Source organism: Pseudozyma hubeiensis (assembly GCF_000403515.1).
Source record: "Pseudozyma hubeiensis SY62 DNA, scaffold: PHS69, whole genome shotgun sequence".
Lineage (NCBI taxonomy): Eukaryota > Fungi > Basidiomycota > Ustilaginomycetes > Ustilaginales > Ustilaginaceae > Pseudozyma > Pseudozyma hubeiensis.
The window spans coordinates 104,317-119,969 of NW_012133851.1; the positions used below are offsets into that span (position 1 = coordinate 104,317).

The 15,653-nt window shown below is 57.1% G+C and overlaps 8 protein-coding genes across 8 annotated transcripts; 4 read left to right on the forward strand and 4 right to left on the reverse strand.

Moving 5' to 3' along the window:
• Positions 1–53: 53 nt before the first annotated feature.
• PHSY_007255 (histidinol dehydrogenase) lies at positions 54–2,747 on the reverse strand (the record flags this gene model as incomplete). The annotated part of the gene is made up of 1 exon (XM_012337849.1): positions 54–2,747. The coding sequence occupies one exon, from the start codon at positions 2,745–2,747 to the stop codon at positions 54–56; it is 2,694 nt and encodes an 897-aa protein (XP_012193239.1).
• Positions 2,748–3,397: 650 nt separating this feature from the next.
• PHSY_007256 (potential serine carboxypeptidase) lies at positions 3,398–5,005 on the forward strand (the record flags this gene model as incomplete). The annotated part of the gene is made up of 1 exon (XM_012337850.1): positions 3,398–5,005. One exon carries the CDS (start codon positions 3,398–3,400, stop codon positions 5,003–5,005), a length of 1,608 nt encoding a protein of 535 aa, XP_012193240.1.
• Positions 5,006–5,421: 416 nt separating this feature from the next.
• PHSY_007257 (cytosolic factor) lies at positions 5,422–7,035 on the reverse strand (the record flags this gene model as incomplete). The annotated part of the gene is made up of 1 exon (XM_012337851.1): positions 5,422–7,035. One exon carries the CDS (start codon positions 7,033–7,035, stop codon positions 5,422–5,424), a length of 1,614 nt encoding a protein of 537 aa, XP_012193241.1.
• A 431-nt stretch (positions 7,036–7,466) lies between these two features.
• PHSY_007258 (hypothetical protein) lies at positions 7,467–7,820 on the forward strand (the record flags this gene model as incomplete). Its single annotated transcript, XM_012337852.1, has 1 exon — positions 7,467–7,820. The coding sequence occupies one exon, from the start codon at positions 7,467–7,469 to the stop codon at positions 7,818–7,820; it is 354 nt and encodes a 117-aa protein (XP_012193242.1).
• A 1,117-nt stretch (positions 7,821–8,937) lies between these two features.
• On the forward strand, positions 8,938–9,363 carry PHSY_007259 (hypothetical protein; the record flags this gene model as incomplete). The annotated part of the gene is made up of 1 exon (XM_012337853.1): positions 8,938–9,363. The coding sequence occupies one exon, from the start codon at positions 8,938–8,940 to the stop codon at positions 9,361–9,363; it is 426 nt and encodes a 141-aa protein (XP_012193243.1).
• A 1,524-nt stretch (positions 9,364–10,887) lies between these two features.
• PHSY_007260 (mannosyltransferase) lies at positions 10,888–11,271 on the reverse strand (the record flags this gene model as incomplete). Its single annotated transcript, XM_012337854.1, has 1 exon — positions 10,888–11,271. The coding sequence occupies one exon, from the start codon at positions 11,269–11,271 to the stop codon at positions 10,888–10,890; it is 384 nt and encodes a 127-aa protein (XP_012193244.1).
• A 108-nt stretch (positions 11,272–11,379) lies between these two features.
• On the reverse strand, positions 11,380–13,304 carry PHSY_007261 (hypothetical protein; the record flags this gene model as incomplete). The annotated part of the gene is made up of 4 exons (XM_012337855.1): positions 11,380–11,744; positions 11,815–11,868; positions 11,948–13,050; positions 13,267–13,304. 4 exons carry the CDS (start codon positions 13,302–13,304, stop codon positions 11,380–11,382), a joined length of 1,560 nt encoding a protein of 519 aa, XP_012193245.1.
• Positions 13,305–13,470: 166 nt separating this feature from the next.
• On the forward strand, positions 13,471–15,571 carry PHSY_007262 (hypothetical protein; the record flags this gene model as incomplete). Its single annotated transcript, XM_012337856.1, has 2 exons — positions 13,471–13,613; positions 13,948–15,571. 2 exons carry the CDS (start codon positions 13,471–13,473, stop codon positions 15,569–15,571), a joined length of 1,767 nt encoding a protein of 588 aa, XP_012193246.1.
• Positions 15,572–15,653: the final 82 nt, after the last annotated feature.

Below are 15,653 nucleotides of genomic sequence, written 5' to 3' on the forward strand. Positions count from 1 at the left end.
CAGCGAGTTTGTGTACATGTTGCATTTCGAAACTTCTCATCGCTAGAAACTATCTACACCACCTGCTGAGCCATCCTGTCCAACCTGATCTTTACCGCCATAGCGTGAGCCTGGAGACCCTCACACATTGCCAAATCGATAACGTTCTGACCGAAACCCTTCAGCCCTTGCTTGGTAAGACTCTGCGAAGTGATGCACTTTTCAAACGTGCCCACGTTGACACCGGAGTAGCTCTTGGCGTAGGCTGCGGTGGGTAGGGAGTGGTTTGTACCGGACATGTAGTCTCCGCACGACTCGGGCGACCAACTGCCGACAAACACAGACCCTGCATTTTGGACGAGCTTGACGAGTTCCTCGGGGGACTGGGTTTGGAGGATGAGGTGTTCGGGTGCGTAGGCGTTGGACCAGGACATAGCGGTGGTGCGATCGGGGACGATGACTGTGACGGATTTGTCGATGGCTTGACGGACGACGTCGACGCGAGGGAGCGCGCGGGCTTGCTTGTCGACCTCGGATTCGATGGCATCGAGTTGGGCGGGAGTGAGTGCGATTCCGACCAGTACGACTTGCGAGTCCGGACCGTGCTCGGCTTGCGAGAGCAGATCGGATGCCACGAATGCAGGGTCAGCTTTGCCGTCGGCGATGACGAGAACTTCGGATGGTCCGGCTGGCATGTCAATGGATACGATGGCGTCGGTCTCGTTCTGAACGAGCATCTTGGCTGCTGTGACAAACTGGTTTCCTGGACCGACGATCTTGTCCACCTTGGGACAGGACTCCGTGCCGTAGGCAAGACCGGCGACTGCCTGTGCTCCACCAGCACAAAGGATGGCGGTGGCGTTGACCTTGGATGCGCAGTACAGCACCTCGGGCGAGATGCTTCCGTCCGGTCTCGGTGGGGTGGCAATCACCACCGTCGGGCAGCGTGCCACTTGAGCAGGTACGCCCAACATCAACGCTGTGGAAGGCAACACTGCCGATCCACCAGGAACGTACAATCCAACCGATTCGATAGGTCGTGCAAAACGTCGGCAAACGACACCTGGCATGGTTTCGACCTCGAGCACACCATCTTCGGGTTCCTCGATGCCATCAACGGTGCCGGCAGCTCCGGTCTCCTGGGCTTTTTTGTTGCCGAAGGTGGTCTTTTGAGCCTTGTGGAACTTGTAAATGTTGTCGTAGGCAATGTCGATGGCGACTTTGACTTCGGGCTTGATCTTGGCCATGACCGAGTCGTCGACGAATGGTGGGAGACGGACGGGGTTGGTGAGTTTGGCCTTGTCAAACTTCTCGGTGAGTTCGAGCAGAGCGGCGTCGCCGCGCTCCTTGACAGAGCGAAGGATAGGGCGGCAGATCTCCATGACCTGCTCGGTGCGGAGAGCGGGTCGCTTGAGCAGCTCTTTGCGCTGAATAGCTGAGAGATCCTCGTAGCGGTAGGATTGGATCTTGATGGGTGCAGATGCGTCCTTGACGGGGACAGGAGCAGGGGCGGGAGCAGCCTTGGTTTCGGCGGCCTTCTGCTGCTGGGCGAAGGTAGGTTTGGCATCACCCTTGCGACGCGAGACCTTCTTGGACTTGGCATCCAACGAAGCCTCGATCTCCTCCAGCCCGATGCCGGCGGAAACGCACTTCGTGAGTGCAAAGTAGATGAGATCGGCAGCCTCGAAAGCGACGTGGGTCTTGTCGTCGTTCTTGGCGTCGGCCAACTCGGCGGCTTCCTCGCGCAGCTTGGCGCCCAAGAGGGACGCATCATTGAAGAGGCGAGCGGTGTAGCTGCCGGCGGGAGCCGATTGCTTGCGCTGCTTGAGTGTGGCTTCGAGCTTTGCGAGACCGGTGGCGGAGGAGAAGCATCCCTCGCGATTCTGAAGGTGGCAGAACCCGGATGCCGAGGTGCCACGAGACTGACGAACGGCGAACTGGATAGCGTCCGAGTCGCAGTCCTGTCGGATGCTGACGACTTGCTGGGTGGCACCGCTCGACTCTCCCTTGTGCCATAGGCCTCTGTTGCGGGACTGGTAGTGAGCGGAACCGGTGGCGATCGACTTGCGAATGGACAAGGGAGACGAGTAGACGAGACCGAGCGAGGTGGAGCAGGCGGCCGAGACGACGGTGGTAGCAAAGAGGCCATCGGTGCGGTCCGAGGTCAAGGGAGCGACGAACGCATCGACAATATCGAGCTTTCCCTGCTGCTGCTGGCCCTCTTCTGCGGAGACGGAAAGAACCGAGGAAGGTGCGATGAGGCTGGCAGTAAGCTGAGCGACAGCCTTGACGTCCTGTACAGAGGGAGCACCCGAAGTGGCCAGAACGAAAAGCGACTTGCCGGAGGTTTTCGTCTGAAGCAGATCTGCGGTAGTCTTGATGAGCTGTGACGATGAAGCGATGGCGGATGCGGTGGGAAGGGTGAGTACGGCACCTGCTACCGACTTGAGCACTTCGGGGACGGGAGCGGCACCCGAGGCGGAAAGGTAGATGAAACGGGTCGAGGCGACGGAAGCGTCAAACTGCTGGATCAGCTGCGTGTCGGGAGTGACGATAGCCTCTGCGCCTGCATCGAGGAGATCGGCAGCAGCGTCGTAGCTGAGTGATGGCTCTGCAAGGACGAGGTATGCGATGTTGACGGGAAGCGACGAGACGAGGTCTTGGGGAACAAGAACGGGTGCGATGCGGGCAACAGCGTCAAGGAGGGTGCTATCCTTGACGCTCGCCGCGTCGAGGAGCGGAAGCAAAGGTGTAGTGAGCTGCTGCATGGCGTAGGACGATGCAACAACAACAAAGAGGTGTGGGAGAAGGTGATGATGGTGACGGAGGAAGATCGACAAGTCGATGAGAAGAAATGCAACGCACACTCACGCTTTGCTTTCGTTGACTCGACTTTGCAACCAGGATTAGATAAAGCTGTCTGCCAAAAAAGCCGGCGTACGGCTATCAAAACCTCTTCTACAGTGAGAATGAGCTTTGTTTCTGCTACGCTACACTGTGCTGTTCGCATTTCTTCTTGAGGCGGGAAAAAACGTATCGCCGGTCTTTCCATCAAGAATTTCTTTTCGAGCTGATCTACACGGGGTCTAACAATCTGAGCTTGGAATTCGAAATGACTCGCTGATGCCGGATAAGCTTTTGCAGAGTTCAAATGCGGAATGAGGTCGACGACGCACGGGACTCACGCTGCCGATCTTGCATGTAAGAAGCTTTTTCGTCATGCAGCGCTTGCTGCCCCCCAGTTTTTTTTTTCTTTTTCCTTTTAGCTGAAACTCAGTTCGTCGGGATAAGCGGGGTCGAGCTTCTTTGGCCCTTGCAGCCGTTCGAGGAGAGCTGTCGAACGAGAAGCATCTTCCTTCACTACCATCAAGTTTGTCCCCTCAAGATGCGCGTGTACAACAGCTTCGTCGCCGTAGCCATGGCCGCTGCAGCGGTGACCCGAGCTGCTCAGATCCCCTTTTCGCTCCAGCGTTCTCACCAGCAGCAGCAGCAACCGCAGGAACCTGCCGCTGTGCTCGAGCATCCCCACCTGCCAGCTCACAGCCTGCGCGTCGTCTCCCCGCCTCCCTCCATCTGCGATCCTTCCGTCAAGTCCTACTCGGGCTACCTCGACGTCGACGTCGACCTGCTCTCCAAGCACGGCTCGAAGGACGGTGCCTTCTCCATCAACAAGCACGAGAAGGACGGTCGAACGAAGGGTGCCATCGAGCACTTTTACTTTTGGGCGTTCGAGTCGCGCAACGACCCCAAGACGGACCCGGTCGTGCTGTGGTTGAACGGCGGACCGGGATGCTCTTCGTTCACGGGTCTGCTTATGGAGCTCGGTCCGTGCAATGCCGTCGACCCTGCGAGTAGGGACGGCAAGCCGGGCGCGGAGAAGAACCCGTGGGCGTGGAACAACAATGCCACCATGATCTTCCTCGATCAGCCTGTCGGTGTGGGCTACTCGTACGTCGATTGGGCCAACAAGTCTCGCACGGACAAACCGCCCTCGCGTGTGTTTTCTGCCGAATCCGCCGCCAAGGACGCCTCTGCCTTCCTGCATCTGCTCGCCATGCACATGGGCCAGGACATCTTCAAGGGAGATGGCGACGCATTCACCAGCTTCCACATCGCCGGCGAGAGTTACGCCGGAAGGTACATCCCCCTTCTCGCCAACCAGATCGTAGAGGACAACAAGAAGATCCTCAAACACCCTGAGATGGGGTTGAAACCTTTGCCGCTGGAGAGTGTTTTGATCGGAAACGGAATCACTTCGCCTCAGCATCAGTTCCCCGCGTACGTCGAGTACACCTGTACGCGCAAGTCGGGAGCAAAGAACCCGCTGCTTCCCAAAGACAAGTGCAAGAAGATGAACGAGAGCATCCCGACGTGCCTCACGCTGGTGGAGAAGTGCAATCGCAAAGACAAGCACGGTAAGACGTATGACACTCCTGCCTGTCAAGCTGCTTCCAACTACTGCGAGACCGCGCTCTCCTCTCCCTACGATTCGCTGAAGAAGTCGCCGTACGACTGGCAACACCCTGCCAAGTATGCGGAGGAAGACTGGGTTGCAGCATTCCTCAACGATGCCGACACCAAGACTGCCCTCGGTGTCGATGGCAAGGGTCCTGGTGATAAGCACGACGGCGTATTCGTCGGTTGCTCCGATAGCGTCTACGCCAACTTCGCCGAGACCGGCGATGGATCTCGTAGCAGCACATGGGCTGTCTCCTCCATCCTCTCCGCCTCCGTCCGCGTCCTCACTTACTCCGGTAGACGCGATTTCATCTGCAACTACCTCGGCAACCGTGCTTGGTCCGAAGACCTCGAATGGTCCGGTAAGAGCGACTACAACAAGGTCGAGCTTGTCGATTGGTTCGTCGATGCCGACAAAAAGGTCAAAGGTGGACAGTACAAGAACTGGGGTGATCTGACGTACGCTATTGTGGATGATGCCGGTCACTTTGTACCCCACGACAAGCCTCAGGCTGCACTAGGCATGTTCAACGCCTGGCTGCATGGCGAACACCCGGGACATTTGTAGTAGGGCCAGCTGGGATGGTGGTTTGGAAGAGGGCATCTTGCTGCTCCTTCGTTTAGACATGTCTAGAATGCAGAGCAATTCTTTGTGGTTTTTCGAGCAAGGAATTCGAAAATGCTTCGACCACCCCCCTCAACCAAAACGTCTGCGGTGAATGAGTTCGATCGACTGACTCAACCCACATTGCATCCCCCGACATCTGCGCGGCTGTCCTGCAATCTGAAAAGTGATCTTCGCATCCACCACAGCCAGACTCATCCCGACCCACAAAAGACTCGCTCAGAAGAACACACGCACAGTCAGGAAACCAGCTGATGAAAAAAGATGTTGCAATGCAGGAACGGAAACAAATCCTTTGTGTGTATTTGAGAATATGGTATAAGTGATGTCGAAACGATGCCTAGGCTGCAGCCTTTCTTCTACGTCGCATGAACAGCTTTTCCCTCGCCACTCTTTCTCCCAAACACGGCCTTGATGTGGCTCAAGTGGTGATGCTTGTGCCTCTCGCTCTCGTCGCCTGCGCTCTTGCTTGCTTCCTTGGCTGCGTCAGATGCAGCTTCTCCGCCGACCAATCCAGCAGAGATGCCACCGACAACAGCGGCGAAGAGGCTTGCATCGCCATGCTTCTGGGCGTGTTTCTTCTTCTCCGTCGAGGCGGCGTTGTTGCTGTGCGTGTCGTCGTTGACCACGGTCGTGTCTTCCGAGTCGGACTCTTCCAACTGAGGTGGAAGCTCTGTCTGCGACGTGTAGAATCGCTCCATCTGGCCGTCGTCTCCGCCCGCTGCTTCGTATTGCGGTGTCGAGTTATCAGCCTTGGTAGGACCAGCTTGGGCCAGTGCCACAGCGTCGACCTCATGGAAGCCCGAATCTTGCTTCTTGGGCGCTGTGGAACGACTTGTTTCATCACCGCCCCTGATTACCCACTCGCTAGCCCCGATCTCGGCCCCACACAGGGTCCTGAACCTCTCCAACTGCTCCTCTCTCCTCTTGTTGGTCAGCTCCACCAGCTGGGGCCAGTACTTTTCGTGCTCGTAGGGGAAGTCCAGCAGACCGCCAAAGTCGGACGCCAGCTGCCCATTAGGAACTTCATCCTTGATGGCTTCGTCAAATTTGCATTTGCCCTTGGTCACTGGGTCGATGAAGGGGTAGATGGCGTTCCAGAATGCCTTGAAGATCCAAGGCACATTGATACAGAGGGCGATACCCAGTCGCTCGACGTAGTGGTTCTGCAGGATATAGAGCATGAGCTTCGCGTTGCTGATCGAGGTGGGGTTGCGCTTCTTGCCGCCAAAGTTGATGAGGAGAGCAAGCATCTCGACTCCAGGAGGCATGAGGTCGATAGCACGTTCCAAGATCCACACGGCAAACTGCATCTGGCGGGGAGTCTCTTCGGTGGTGTTGCGCGAAGGGTGCATGTAGTGGAGCGGACGACCCTTGTTATCGTAACCTAGGATGGTCTCCTTGCCCGTCATGGCTTCGGGTTCGAGATCTTCCGCCTTGAGGCTGTCGACGCCGTACTCGCGCCTCCATGCAATGGTATCGGTGAGACGCTTCTTGGCAGATGCAACGTCCCACTTGGTGGCGCGGAGGTAGCGAATCATCGACTCACGCGAGAGGTTGCGCATCTTTTCCCAGTCGTCGAGCGGCTTTTTGGGCGAGTTGGCCTTGAGGCTGGTGGGGAACTCCTTGATCGAGGTGAAATGCTGGAGCATCTGATCGTACTTGTCCTGTTGCGATTCCGAGAGCGCAGCAGGAGGGGAGAGCTTGACACTCGGATCGGGTGCAGCAAAGATATGGTCGAACTTGCGTGGACCTTGGGCAGTGTTGGGTTCGGGCTCGCTGTAGCCGGCCATGGTGGCGCTGGAAGGCATTGCGGGACTCGAGGTGGAGGAGGCAGGCTGAGAGTGGGTGGCTTGCGGGTTGCGTCGGGAGCCAGTGCCCATGACGAACCCGGAGGCGCGATTGAAGAAGGAGGAGCGGGTGCTGGAAGCCCTCGAGTCGGTCTTGCTGAGGTTGTTGGCGTCGAACGACATGATGGAAGGAGGGACGGCTACGAGCGAGCGAGGTAAAGAGGAGGAATAGTTATAGGGAGGACTGAAACCGGGTAGGCAGGACCAGATGCGGCGCAGCAATTGGCTGTTGACGAGACTAAGCAAACGATCAAAGCTCAGCACTAGACAGACGGGACCGCGTGATCTCGTATGGTCTCGGTCGAAGGCGTCGAGGGTCCAGTGATGCAAAAGTTGCACGCAAACGTGTATGCTTCGATGATGCGAGTCTGCAGGTTCGAGCAGCCGGCAGCGGTGGCAGAAATGGAAGTCAACTCCGAAGACGGTCGAGACTTTTGCCAAAAGACAGATGCAAGCTGGATGATCGACCTGCGTGGGACCGGAGTGAAGATAGCGGGTGCTTAACTTGATGAAAGCGTGGGATCAAGGATGGGCGGGCGCCAAGTGGCCGCGAAATGAGATGCGGGATGTGCAGCGTTGTCTGGAGGATAAGTTCCGGCAGAAGCGAGCAGACTATGGATGCTTTCAACGAGACGGGTGCGAACGTGATGGTGGACGATGCGATAGGAGGCAGAATACATATGGAACTTGACTTCCGAAGCAGAGACAAAAGAGTTCGGTCTCAGCACACGATATACCGGCTGCCTATTCAGCCTTCTCCTCGTCCTTTTTCACTCTTTGCCTTGGCCGTCTCGACGCTTCCAGCATCCGGCGTGTCCCTGACAGGTTGCGCAGTTGCGTCGGAGCTAAACCGCTTCACGCCTTTGAACTGTCGCCAAGCCAAGCTGCGCCGTCAAAAGAGGCTCTAAGCGAAAGCGGCCACACAGTACGCTGTACCAGAACGCTGGCGGGCGTCGGCGTGGCCGTGACCGTGGGCGGAAAGCGCAAAGATCATGACTTGGCTCGCCACGGACTTTAGACTCGCCATGCAGCTCCCGTGCTGCAGATTCTGACGTTGCTCCGTGGCGTGGACACAGAGTCTGTGGTCAAGATGAAGCGTAAAGAAAAAGAACCGAAATTTCATCCGCGCGTCGTGCGCCTCTGCTGACGTGCCTGTGGATGTGGGAGCTGTCAAATGCATGCTGACTCGCGCTTCTCTGTGCCTGTCCGCTGACCACAAGCAGTAGACCAGACGGAAACTTTTTCCCGGCGTCGTCACGAGCAGAGCCCAGTTCGAAACACGCTCAAAGTCACCTGGCACAACGGAATCACAGCAGGCACAAACGTGTCATCGCATAGAGCTAACTGTCAGCCACTAGGTCATTGATCCCATTGTACTTCATGCGATACGACGGTGTCTCGCTTTGCAATTGATCGACCGTCTGCGTCACCGGGCTTGTCAAGTCGGTCATGAGTCAGGATTCGATCAAGCGGTTTGCCCATCTTTAACCGCGGGCTTTGCGTCACCGGCCGTCCATACTAGGAGGAAAATCCGAGGCACCTCGAGGCGACACTGAATTTTGAGTGACGAGAAGCTACACTTCCTCGGATCTCACCATCCGCGGGATGCGCGCTTAGCTGCTCGTCCTGCATGTTCGAAGGACTCAGGTTGTATAGTTTGGTAGATCATTGCCGAGCGCCTCTCAGGCCTCTTACTTGGTTCACTAGCCCCGGAAGCAGCTTGTATACTGCGACATGGGAACAGGCGGAAGGGATGGCAGCAAAGCTGACATCGAGGCTGCACAGGATCTTGGCTCTTAACTTTGAGGCCGGTGAGGCTTTTACGGTGGACAGTAGTTAGATCGTGGCTCATGGCGATCAAGAAAAAACGAATGCCTGTTTAAACATCCGGACATTTACGACCTAACAGCTGACGGATGATCAGAAAGATGGCTTCAGAGATCAAGATGCATCGGCGATACTAACTGCCACTTCACGACCTCTAGCCTCGTCAAGGACAGACTGCACGGTCGCTGGTTCCTACAGATGTATGTGCAAGGCGACCCATTGCATGCTCGCAAGGTCCTTGCCGAAGATCAGGACAAGTCTTTCACAGTGTGCCGTACACCCTCGGCAGAAGTGGTGTGTCCGGCGACTTTTGATCAGGAAATCGCTGGCAAGCGTCGACCCCCAATTTTCCGAGGTGCGGTCGCCAGCTGCAGCTGTCGCTTGACAGAACACCGAGGCCCCGACTGTTGCACCCCCAGAACCTCTGCATCGATAGGCCTCTGCAGTTGCTTGAACCCTTCAATTAAGTTACTGGAACAAGCGTCGCTGGCGTTCCGACGCAGGGATGCTCGGGATGACGATCTGATCTGCTCCCGTATATTGCGTCTAATGTGCCGAGGTGCAGCGTGCAAGGTATTCCGCAACGTTGTTTCCTGTACCTACTTGCTCGACTTACTTGCGTAGGGATATCGAATCAGCGTATTGCTTCGTATGTAATGCACAGTGGGCTGTCATGATCCCACTGCATCAGATTTCGTCCGCATCGTCTTCGAGAGATGCTAGCGTGCGGGCCGAGAAAGCTCGCGTGAGGCCATTAGCAGGTCAGTCCAGAGTCCCTTTCTCCAAGCTTCCGATCGATCGACGCACGAGTTTGTCCAGCTCTGCAGCCGGCGATGCACGGCAAGGCGCGCGTGACATTGGGTTTGGCAAGGGTCGTGTGTGTCGGTCGGTGTTGCGAATTTTGCAATTTGGCCAAATTCTTCTGCCGAGAACAACACTCTTCTGCTGTTTGCTTCGGCCTCTGCGAGTGTTGTTGTCGCTGCTGCTGGCTCCTTTTTGCGATCGTCACATGCACCTTCGACATGTCGCATGCCGTCAGTTTTCATGCACCTTGACTGCTGGAGACTCCGCAAGATTGGTTCTTTGGCTTCTGGTTTCGCAGTCCTGGACCTTGCCGGACACCACCTGAGGGTCGGAAGCTGAACCCGATCGACAACCAATGACGGGTGAAGACGCTTGACGAGGAAAGCCACTCTGCAAATGTCAACTGCCATCCGGCGTTCTTCCAGATTCTCCGAGGTCGCTCGCTTCCGTGCCCCTGAATGTTGTTGTTTTTGTTGTTGTGATGTGGTTTCGTGGCAGTGACATGCATCTTCTGCAGCCGCCAGCTCGGTGCTTGTGTGTGGGCCTCCTCCTTCCCACTTGCATATTCCAAGGTGGGTCGAGCTTCATGTTTGTACACAGCTCAGACGCCCAGCACGGATCCTTGTCGCCGACCGCTGGCTCCGCCAAGTTGGCCAAGCCGCCGATCCGCTGTGCATCGAAAAATGACCCAGTCAAAGAGAACGTATGAGACTGTGACATGCGCCGCGATCCGCCCTCCCAAAGTGTGCAGGGTGCGTGGCCACTCTACCTGTGACAAAGCGACCGCCGAGTGAGCAGCCTTCGACCTCCTGCAGGACCTTGGCATAGCCAAAGTAACTTGCAGCAGAGTGCAAAACAATTGTTTTCTCCAACAAACCTTTGCATCCTTCCCACCCTCTGCACCACCATCTCTTCCACCACAACCACATTTCGCTCGTCACCATGTTCAAGTTCACCGTCCTCGTTGCCGCCGTCCTCGCGACCACCTCGGCCGTTTCGGCCGCCATGATCAACACCCCCACCGCCGTCGTGCAGTGCCAGCCCGTCCAGATCTCCTGGACCAATGCTCAGGGACAGGGTAAGTATCGTACAAAGCACGCCGCGATATCAAGTCATGACACTCATAGCTAACCCGCTCCCACGATGCCTCCTTCTCGGTCCACCATTCGATCCTTTGTCACTCATAGTTTACGTCAACGTTCTGCCCAACAAGGAGGTTTCGGCCACCCCGCTCGTCACCTTTGCACCCAAAGCTGCTGGCACCACCAGTCTCGTCTGGGTTCCCAACCTCCCCGCTGGTCAGGTCATCACGCTCTCCGTCTCGGATTCCACTGGTCAGGTCAACTACTCGGACTCTGCCACCGTCCGTGCTGGCTCCGACACATCGTGCCTCAACTCTGGCTCCGCCGCCGCCTCCGGATCCGCTCCCACCACTGGCTCTGGCTCTGGTTCGTCCAGCTCGTCTGGTTCCAGCTCCAGCTCGGCTTCGTCTCCATCCAGCTCCACCAGCGCCGCCAGCTCGTCCCAGAGCTCCTCAAAGAGCTCCAGCGGAGCCACCAGCTTCCGCGCTGACACCGCCGCTTTGGTCGGCTCCGGTCTTGTCGCCGTAGCTGCTGCCGTCTTCGCATAAGCATCTCCCTCTCCACTTTGGCTCCCTTTCGCTACTTCACGATCTCTTTGGCCGCTCGCTCGGCTCCTTAACTCTCGCCGCAGTCGTCGCATTCTCATGGTTGAATTCTTGTTCATATCTCTTCTGCACTAATACACAAGACCCGTCGGACGTTTGGCTATCGAAACGCATCGCCAGATCGTCGTCCGCATCTCCATCGTTGTTAATCATCGTCGTCGGCCGTACTGCTCTGACTCAGTGAGAGGCGACGGTCGAAACAGCTTTATCGCTCTTGTTGCTTCTGGTGCACTCTTCGAGGTGGAGGCGCTCGAGCTCTCGCTGCGCCTCTGCTTCGACGAGGTGTCATGCAGATGGTCCTCAGCACGCCGTCGATCCTCCGCCGAGCTTCCCAAGGATCGATAGAGGGGAAGTGACAGGCGGCTGCCACCGCGACTGGCCTGTGCCAGTCGTGTCGCCGGCAGCGGCCGTCGAAGTGCGGCTGTCAGAGATAGGGTGCCGTCCGCCTCTGTACGAGAGGCTTTCAGCGTCGACCACTCGGGTTCTTTGCCTTTAGGCGACTGCCTCGCTTGAGCTGCAAGAGATGGATAAGTTGCGTCAGACCATGAGTGTTGAATACTGAAGGCGGGAATGGTCGTGCTCACCTGTTGACTTTGTCCTTGCTCGTTTGCTTGCCCCTCGCAGGGCCTTGTACACCACTGCAAGAAAAATTTTCCGGAGAAGGAAAGTGAGACTTGTGCCTGCTCCACTCGAAAGTCAACGTGCCGTCGAACTCACTGTCTGCTTTCGCTTTGTCCTCTTGCGCCTGCCGCGGTGAGCGTGGACGCCTGTAAGATGCCAATTTGGCTCTTTCGAGGTCTGCGGCCGACGATGATGGATCGGCGGGAAGCAGGTCTCCTCGCTGATTCTGCAGGTACATCGACTGATAGGGGTTCAGATAGGAGGGCTGGCGAGGTATTTGCGTGTACTGATGATCATCTGGCGTATGGTCGAAGGCGGGGCGAGACGAGAGTGCATCTGCGGGATCCCAGACATGACTTGCTTCGCCCACGCTGGGAAGAATCATGTAGCCCGCATGAGGACCCGTATGAGGATACAGGGGAGGCGCAGGCCAAGCCCCGTAGTGGTTCGAAGAGTATTGAGCCAGATTGCCAGCAGCATCATAGGCGAAAGCTGGGCTGACAGTCGTGCCAGGACGAGACCGCTCATAGTGACTCTGTGGAGCATACATAGGCACTCTCTGACCGTGATACAAAGGGTTTGCCGGGGGAGGCGCCTCGTGACTGTACATGGATCGCGTCGGGGCCCAACTGGACGTCTCGTAAGAGGTGCTGGCATCGGGCACCAGGCTTTCCATCACGAGGGAAGACGACGATACTTCCGACATGGACCTTGTTGCAGCAATCCGAGCCATCTCGCGATCAAGGCTCTCGTAAAAGTCGTGGTTCCGATCAAACAGCTGTTGCAGCGCTTGTTCGCTCGACGACATCTGCTGTTCGTGTGTCTCCGGGCCGAAAGAGCTGGCTCGATGCCTCGTGTCTGTACTTTCGTGCATGCATGCTGTGCTGAAAGCTTCGACCTCATCGCTGTCTGAAGATATGATTATGATGTCGGAGGGTTCGACAGATGCTCTAGTCGGCGTCTCGGCATGGCGAACTTCATGTAGCGGTACTAAAGGTGTTTGTCTTGGCATCGGAACGTCATCGGAACTATTTCTAGGCCTGATATGACGTTCAGCAGCTCGGATTGTTCCGTCGATGGGATCAAGTGGTGTCTCGCTGGTCCGCGGGAGGGCATCTGTGGCTGCGAGTTCCTCCCGGGCTGTTAGAAGCACAGGTTGACGAGCTTTTCGTACTTGGGCATTGCGAGCCGCGATCGTGCTGTCCAATTCAATGATCGAACGACGATGTCAGCCTTTCCGAAACTTTAAGGAGCTCGAGGCATCCATGGCTCTTATCTGCTCACAAAGGGGTGTCTGTGAAGGTCACTGATTCCTCCTCTACCGATGTTTGAGCCAGCTCCTGGAGAAGCTTCGGTGTCAGTACTGTGCTTGGTGGAGCCATTCAAAGGGCGGCAACAAGGAGCTTGCCTCTCACCGACTGAAGCGGTGCCTTACCGCCGCCGTCGTCACCATCACTGGCCTCATCGCTGTCCGGGAAACGGTCGGCTGCGCAGTAGCCAAGCGAGGTCGACCAGTCTGACATCGAAGCAAAATGTAAGGACGAAGCGGAACGCTTGTTGGGGATCACTCGGAAGCGGCAAACAATCTGGCTGGTGCTCTGTCATTGCGAGAAGCTCGCATGCGACTGCGCTTCACAGCAGACGTGAAGGTCGTCCGTTGCCGCAAGCTCAATTGTCCAAGGAAGACAGGCTGTGAGTCTATGCCAAGGATGGCGTCCTGTGTCGGAATAGCCGCCGCCCAATCTGACGCGTGCAGTCGAGCGTGAGTTGTGTGACAGCTCCGCTTACCAGTTGGCCCGGATTTGCCGACATTTCGACGAGGCGGCACTTTTGGTGTAGGAAATGCGGGGATGAAAGCGAGCTGATGCATGTTTCTACCGTCCCTTAGCTCCGCCGCTACTCTGATCTCGCTGCTGCGAAAGGATCATGCCCCTTCGCAGTGCATCAACTCTTCTGCGCACTTCTACCATCTGGACAAAGTCGGCACTTCCGAGAGTATCTGCACCGTCTTCCTTCCCTAGTTCCTCAGTCAGCGCTCACGTTCCCACGCCATCGCCATTTCGAGAGCAGAATCTGCAACGTCACATTTCCTATAGTCACATCCCTCAGATCGACATGGCCACTCAAGATTCCGCTACGGCCTGGAAGCCGTCCAAGCCGCGTGGAGCGCAACGGACGTCTGATCACAAGACGGGCCCCAAGGGCGAACCCATGACGCCGGTTCCTTCCGCTACGCTGATCGTGCTTTGCCCACGATCGGTCAAGGAGGAGGATGGCCGCCTGCAGTATGACACCTTGATGGTGCAGAGATCAGCCAGGGACGGCTCAAGCTTCCGATCCGCAGTCGTGTTCCCAGGAGGCGCACTCGACCTCGTCGACGAAGCAGAAGTCGAGGCGGCGTTAACATCCGCCTCCGGATCCTCTCCGCAGTCTCGGGGCGACGAGATGGAGAAGTACATGCAATCTCTCAAGCTTTGCGCGCTACGCGAGACCTTCGAGGAGACAGGGCTGCTTCTTCTGCCATCCTCGACACCCAGCCCGTGCGGCCTGCCCACCAGCCGTGCCGTCGGACATCGAGAAGCAGGCCTGTCAGCCGAGGAGTGGGCTCACGCGCGTAACGACGTCCATCACAACGCAGTCGACTTTGGCCCTTTTCTCCGCAGAGTGTCGAGCAAGCTTGGCCTTGGCGGTACACTAGGCACTGGAGAAGCTGCGCTCCCGGAGCTGGCACCGATGGCGCACTACTCGAACTGGATCACACCAAGAAGCGTCGTTCGACCAGCGAAACGTTTCGATGCTCATTTTTTCATCACTGTGCTCGACAGACCAGATGTGTTTGGAGATGAAGAGTCGCTCAACATCTCTGCTGATGGATCAGAGACGCTCTCTCTCCGGCTTCAAACTCCTCGCGAGATCATGTATGCTGGCATCACCGACCAGATCTCCCTCTTCCCACCGCAATTCTATATCCTCGCCGACCTCGAGTCGGCCCTTCGCGCCGCCGACTCGAAAGGTCGTATTCCCATCCTGCCTCTCATCTTCGACTCGACTCAAGCGTCCAGCAACGCCACTCCGGACGCAGAGTTCCGCGTCACACCGGTCGAAGAAGAAAGCCGCGGTCTTCAGGGTCGCAACTACTCGTGGGATCGCAAAGACGTCTCTGCCTCGTCGGCCCCCCTGACATCTTGGGTCTCGGATACCAATCCACCCCTCTCAAAGATCCGAGCCCTGGGCACCGACCCCGACTCGCAGTATCCTTCCGTCACAGCCGTTGAGCCTCGCGCATTCCCCAAATTAGGTGCCATGCTCGACATCAACAAGGAGATCGTTGAGAATCGTAACCGCGGCAAGACAGCCGATAGCGAGGACAGCTTCGTCTTCCCCCTCGTCCTCCCTGGCGATTGGCAGGCATCACCAGCGCAAAAGGAACGCGCTCGAAAGGGCCTTTTCCTGCCAGGAACTGGCGAGCAGAAGGCCAACAACTCGAACGGCTCGACAGTCGGCCCAGAGACAACGTCCACGGATGCGAAACCGCTCAATAGACTCTATGTGTCTCCACGCGCAAAAGAGCAGGGCGGCGGCATGACGGTGCGCGGAGCGGTACGTAAAGGCTTGACGCACTTGCGCGATTTCCAGGTGGGCGTGCTGCTCGCCGAAGCTCCCGCCGATGCGAACGACGACGACGATGCCGCTGGCTCCAAAAGCGGAGCCAAGCTGTAAACAGCCTCGTGCTCACGATCCCTTCACTAATGTAGAAGCTTCACCATGTGCATCACACTTGCCAAACCCCACGCTTCTCTGT